Here is a 6516-nt window from a genome sequence, read left to right as displayed (position 1 = left end):
AAAAGTCATATTTTTATAATTACAAACACCGTTTTACTGATTTTACAAGTTAATTTGGTAAGAATTTATTTATCACCGGACTAAGTAATTGATGCTTATCATAACTTCATAAACAGTTTTGCACTGAAAATATCCATAGTTGTACTTTACTAGCAACAAAGTTTTGGATGTAGTTAATTTTTTCAAAGTATAACAAAACAAGCTTTAGTTTAAACCAGCATTTTCAATATTATCTCCTTAGTTTGATAATCACTAATCTGTATTTGTATAAGAAAAGTATAAGTTTTGTTTTTATTTTTTATTATTGAAATATTATTCACTTTGAATGAACATAATGACAAAAAATCAAATAATTATAACTAAATGGCACCTATTCTTAAAGCACAGCATAATCCGTTCAATTAAATAAATATTTTTTTTAGTTTTTAATGCAATAATCATACAGTTTTTAAAATAATTCAAACAATTCATAAGCTTACAAATATGATTATTTTATTTTTAAAATTTCCATAAATAAAATGCATCTTATATGCATTTCTATGTACATATTTATAAACATAATACTATCATCTTGATTCATCATTAAATGCTAATTGAAAATAATTTACGTATCAAATTAGAATAGTCTAATAAAAACATTTGATTTTGCACATGATTACATCATGTGATGTGCTTATGATTGAATTTTACTCTTCAGACGAAACATTTCTGAGAAACTTTCTAGAATATTCCACAGCCACAAACAGAGCACCGTTGGCGGGGTAGGTTCGCATCACGCAGGGCAAAAGACCGCTGTACAAAGCCCTGAAGCCTGAAAAATAAAAGTTAATAATGTTTATTTAACTTAGTTTACATGCAGTTGATTAATTAAATTGAAATAAATCTAAACAATTTAAAAATCACAAAGAGCTCTGTAAAAAAATTAAAAAGCAATTATAGTTTTTATACTCAATACTACGCATGTACCTGTAAAAAGACTTTATGATAAAAATACTTATATGCTTACCGTACTCCGCTTTTACCAACAACTTTTACGGTTGAAAACAAGGCAGTAAGACTTTAAAAAACAATAAATAAATTTGATTCGATTTGTATACTTAACAAAATCTTTTGGTAAAGCTTTCTGAAACTGCATTTGTATCTATAAGAAAATAGCAATCCTAATTCAATCGAAAGTTATTAACAGTATATTTAGCAATCCTAAAAGTCGGTGAAAATCATTAAAGCAAAAGTCTGGACTTTCTTGTGCTGTGAGACTAGCCAATACATATAGATTTGATCATACCACTTTGATTATCAGACCACGAGCGGACTTCAGGGTTTTTCAGTTGCGACTGACTGACGAGTTTCTTTAAAAACTAAATCCGGGTCTCACTTTACCGCTTGTGGTCTGGTAAGGTATTGTCAAACCTTTATGTTAACTTAAGTCTGTCAATAATAATAAAATGTTTACACTACATTGATATGCCTTATTAAACTAGGTAACTTGCCTAGCTAAATAGATAAAATTTAGTATTTATATTATCTCTCACAAACCCACAAATGATAAAATAATAACTGAGCAACTGTACAGACTAAATACTAACATTAAAAAAAACAATCTTAGCTTCTTTTGTGGAGCAAAAAATATTAATAAACACTTAGTAAAAACCAACTTTTTACACTGAAAAAGTTACAACTGTGAACAAAAAATTAGCTTTGACCTTAAGGTGGAATCTATTACACAAATGAAAAAAAAAAAAACAAATATCTTGACCATCAAATAATTATATATATTTTTTTAAACATTGAAACTTCCTAAACTAACAAGTGGCAACCATTTAATATACTTGGGTGAAAAACAAGTTAATTATTTATTAACTTGTTTTTACTTTTAAAATAACCACTTTTATTTCAAAACAAATTTCAAACATAAACTTCTTAAGTTGAACTTTAAACTCTGTGTTTTATAAAGCCTAAGCATATAGATACTTTAAAACTAAACAACATAACTTCTTTACATGGGTCTAAAATTTTTTATTTAAACTTGTCAAACTAAACTCTAAATCATATTTTTAAAGTCTAACCACACACATACCTTATAACAATAAAAACTCTCTACCTTCAGTCCTGATGATGATCCTGAGAGTTTGCACGAATCCCTCCTGCTTACCAGCCGCGGCCAGAACCTGAATCCTGGTTTTGACCACGTCGATGGGAAATATGAACGTCCACAGGCACAAACCTGCGGTTCCTCCCGCGAACGCGGTGCCCACCGGACCTATTCATTGTTTTTTGTTGAACAGTTGAGATTTTCATTAAGTATAACACAAGAAATTTTATATGAGTAAGAATTTAGTTATAGCCGAACTCTAGTTGTTACACTTAAATCAAGAATATAAGAAATACAGAAAAAATAAAAACAAACATAAAAATATTTTTTTGCTGTGCAATTGTGAAGTGTAGTCAGTTTGTAAATAAATATCAAAACTAACTTTTAAGATTTAAGCTTTTATGTGAACTACATTATACGCCTTTTACACTTAAGAAATAAGTGATAATAAAAAAACAACTAACAAAAAATATATATAAACAATAATTAACAACCACCCACCTACGTCATCCTTGGTGCCACCTTTTGGGGCAAGCAGGCCCCTGGTCAGCTCGTAACCATAGAAAAATGCGAAATATCCGGGCATTTCCCGCGCCCACGTGCTGGTAAGCCCCTTGTAAAACGAGGTGATTCCCCCCGATCGAAACATCTGCCTTGCAACCGCACCAGGGCTTCTGTGAGAAGATTAAATTGTGATAGCTGTGAATTATTGGTTAAGTTTTTAGTTAATTTTATAGCTTTATCTGAAAAAAAATATGCACAACAAAAATTAATTTAAGTACTAAACGATTAAGAACGTTGTAATTTACGGGGGAGTGCCCCGGAGTGGTGGGCACATTAGTGGCCATGCTAAACCGTGGGGAAGGTTTTCTAGAGGGTAGCTTTGCTACATCTAGACTAGAGGGAGGTTTATAACTAGGGTCCATTTTAGGTACACTTTTGAGTCAATTAATAAACAAAATCAAGACAAGGCAATGTAAAATAATGAACTTATAAAACTTTAAAATCAATACAAATCTATAAAATTGGCAAATTAGTCGAATATAAAAACTTAGCAGTGAATAGTTTAAATAAGTATCAGCCCTAATAAAAATTGTAGCAGTTAAAAATGTGTTTTATTTTGAACTGGAATCTAACTGCTGAGTTCTAATTTAACTGTTCAAATCCAAATACAGAACTTGTGTTCTAACAAGCAAATATTTCAAATCAAACTAGCTATAAGTGAACTGATTTCACTTACTCAAGACCCAAATACAGGATTGTAAAACTGACAACACTGAAGAGACTGCAATCCAGATTATAAAAACAATGAATTTGTTTTTCCTTAAGTTGCATCATGACAAATATAGTTTTATACATAATTATAGGTGATTTGCAGTTAGCAATTTGTTGATTATGATTGGCCGTACAGTATCATTTTGATATTTAAGACTTAATACCAGGGATGCATTACCATAGCATTACAACGTTGAAGTTTTTTCAAAATATATCTTTGTAAATAAATAAAAATCAAAGTACCAACAGTAGTTATTATACCTTATCTTAAGTATTTTTAGATATTCAGTGAATTGTTATGAATCAAACTAAATATTTTATATAACACAGAAATACATGTATAAAAACAGTTAAGACAGGGATAACTGAGTGAAATCACATAGTAACATTATAAACAAAAAAAAACAAGTACTTTATTTATTATGAACACTTTTTTTTTATTGACTAAAAAAAATCTTTTGAATAAGTACAAATAATCAAAACAGACACGTGTAGATTATAGATTAAAAAATGTATATTACAAAAACAAAACTAACTCTACCACATAATACAGAAAACCTTACCAATATGGTGAAAAAAACCCTCAAAAAAACTTAATTATTTGAAAAATAAAATTGGAAAATCTTAAACAAACTTCAAAGTTTACTGGTTAAAATAAACAATAATAACAGTTTTTAACTTACTACAAATCACTCAATTTTTTTCTTATTTATTATTATTAGGTACTTATTTTTCTTATTAGGTACTTTTAAACACTTTAAAGCAATTTTTATACTTTTTAGTTCTGTTAAAAATAAATCAAAAAATAAAATTTAATGCGTGTGTAATGATATAATATTAGAAAACTAAACTTGGACAAATTTACAGAGTGATTCAAAATTTAATCTGTTTCTACCTTTACCACCACAAGTAACCATAAGTGCAACTGAAAGCTTATTGCTACACATGTACTTTTTGAACTACCAAAACAAAAAAACACAACACAATGTGTACTGATGCGAAACTAACGTAGCAGCATCGGCAGAAAGTTTTCCGGTTTCCTTCATCTCAGTCATGGCCTGCATGCGGCACTTTATCAGCTCGGTGGGGCAAACGACCAGCGATGAAAATATTGAAGCTATGCTGCCAGCGCAGGCGTTGCTGAAATTGCTGGAAAAAATTATTTGTATTGTTTTCAATGCTCTTGGATTGTTTGAAGTACGTTGCTAAGATTTTAGTATTTGACAATTTTAATGATTGTTACTCAAAGTATATTAAAAAACATAGCATATCTACCTAAGACAATTTTATAAATCATGGGGTGTTAATTAATGTATTTACAACAACACGCTTTATAAGGTAGTACAAAAATAAAGAGGGCGTATTATTTTTAATATATTAATGTATAGTTTTAGTGTAGGTTAATTATAACGTAAGTAAACTTAAACGATTTTAAATGTTACTAATTGTTTTTGTCTTTTATTACTCTTTTGATTACTTTATAACTATTTGGTTACTAAACAAGTTTGTAAAATCTTATCTCTTATTAGCTTTGTACTCTATTGATGAGAACTGCTTGAAATATATTAAGTTTTACTAAATTTGTGTGTCTTGTATATCTTATTGTATAAAAATACTATAAAAAAGTAAATGTACACCAAATATAGAAACTTGTTTTAGCTTTTATAAACTAATTACCACTTGTAGGCCAAAATAAAACTTATATAACAAAAATATTCAACTAATTGTAAGAAATATTACCTGAGATTTTCAACTTTGCTACCACTCAGCTTTGCCATGAACTTTTGCGACTCGGCCAGGGCCAAAAACAGAACCGCGTTCTCAGACACGTTGCACAGGAGGGCAGGAGCCGAACCTTTGTAAAGTCCCAAGACTCCCTCTTGCCTTATCGTCTTCTTGAAGCAGTCCCACGTTCCTTTGTACATGGACGGGAACGTTTGCATTTTCACTTTTATTGTGTCCAAAGGCTGGCCGCAGTACACGCAGGCAACTCCGCCTTGAAAACAGAAGCTTTAACAATTTTAAAGTTTAGTATGCATGAAGGTTTTGTTTTTTTGCAAAAATTTAAGCCATAGCTTTTAAAATAAAAGTAGTGTTTACAATAAAAAATTTATTTAATATAATATTTATTTATTCACACTAAGGCAACAATGTTTCACCCCTAAGGGATCTTTGGGCCTGTAAAATAAAACAAAAATGAGACGATGGATAACTAAAAATATACAATAATGAAAGAAATTATAATTAAATTCAAAATAAGTTAAAAAATATACAGTGTTATTACTAGATAATTAATTAATAAAATTAAAAAACAATATAATGGGAAAAAAAAAAATTTAAATAGTATTTATACTTACAATAGCTGATTTGTTCTATACAGATTTAGATTTAGCTTATAACAACACAAAACAAAATGGCGTTTAACAAATAAGGGTACAAGCAATAACAAAAATAAGTGATAAAAGAATTAAATACGCTAAGTTTTAAAATAGAATTTCCTAAAGTGCGGGCAAGTGTAGAAGAGCTCTTGTCTTTTGTTTAAGATTCGTTTCTTGTTAGCATGTGCTATTTCTATTTTTTCTAGGTTGCAAGTCTTACAGATCTCCAAATAAAAAACAATAAAAAATCATTTAGCTTTTACAGTTTTATTTTTAGGTTATAAATTTCAAGCAACTTAGTGGGTTTTTTGATTGGTGTTACAGTAAATGAAGTATAAAAAACATCAAGAAAATTTTAAAAATTGTTTATAATAACTAAATAGAATTTTTAAAGCAAATAAAGAACCAAATAAGTTTTGAAACTGTTAGTGTTGCTATAATAAAAGTATAAAATTTAAACCTGCTGCACCAGAGGTAAACTCAGTCAGAAAGTCTTTAATGTTCAAAACCATGTCAAATTTATTTGTTTCTGTTCAAATTATTTTAATTTTTAAAAACTAGTAATAACTTATTACTAATAAGTATTTTGGTTGATAAAATTTCTAATCAAACGTTCATTAATTAAGTAAATTTTAAAACTATTTTATACTTAGAATTTTTTGTACTTTTTCTTATACTATTAAAATGCTGTAGCTTTTGTAATTTTTAGAAGAAGGCTTAATTTTCTAACAAACAAAAATCTTATTTAAAATTTTGGTTTTTAAAATCTTA

At 28.6% G+C, this 6516-nt stretch overlaps 1 protein-coding gene across 2 annotated transcripts; it reads right to left on the bottom strand.

Annotated features, from left to right (window-relative positions):
* Positions 1-587: 587 nt before the first annotated feature.
* Positions 588-6271, bottom strand: LOC145834056 (mitochondrial ornithine transporter 1-like). Of its 2 annotated transcripts, none has more exons than XM_082941383.1 (6): positions 6206-6271; positions 5108-5377; positions 4376-4516; positions 2594-2766; positions 2102-2260; positions 588-811 (listed from the first exon to the last, which is right to left on the bottom strand). In XM_082941383.1, exons 2-6 carry the CDS (start codon positions 5308-5310, stop codon positions 687-689), a joined length of 801 nt encoding a protein of 266 aa, XP_082797509.1. In that variant the 5' UTR covers positions 5311-5377; positions 6206-6271; the 3' UTR covers positions 588-686. The 2 variants fall into 2 exon arrangements, with proteins under 2 accessions (XP_082797509.1, XP_082797508.1); XM_082941382.1 differs by having other exon boundaries at positions 5108-5363; positions 6206-6270.
* Positions 6272-6516: the final 245 nt, after the last annotated feature.

The sequence above is a fragment of the Thalia democratica genome, chromosome 4, assembly GCF_965202585.1.
Source record: "Thalia democratica chromosome 4, ktThaDemo2.hap1.1, whole genome shotgun sequence".
Classification (NCBI taxonomy): domain Eukaryota; kingdom Metazoa; phylum Chordata; class Thaliacea; order Salpida; family Salpidae; genus Thalia; species Thalia democratica.
This window is presented reverse-complemented; position numbering and strand designations above follow the sequence as displayed.

Excerpts from the sequence above, each read along its gene's own strand:
- LOC145834056 (XM_082941382.1), bottom strand. The coding sequence starts at position 6,257 with ATGGTTTTGAACATTAAAGACTTTCTGACTGAGTTTACCTCTGGTGCA. Across the intron at positions 5,364-6,205 it reads GTTTACCTCTGGTGCAGCAG|GCGGAGTTGCCTGCGTGTAC; the intron begins GTTTAAATTTTA and ends TCTGTTTTCAAG. Across the intron at positions 812-2,101 it reads GATCATCATCAGGACTGAAG|GCTTCAGGGCTTTGTACAGC; the intron begins GTAGAGAGTTTT and ends TTTATTTTTCAG.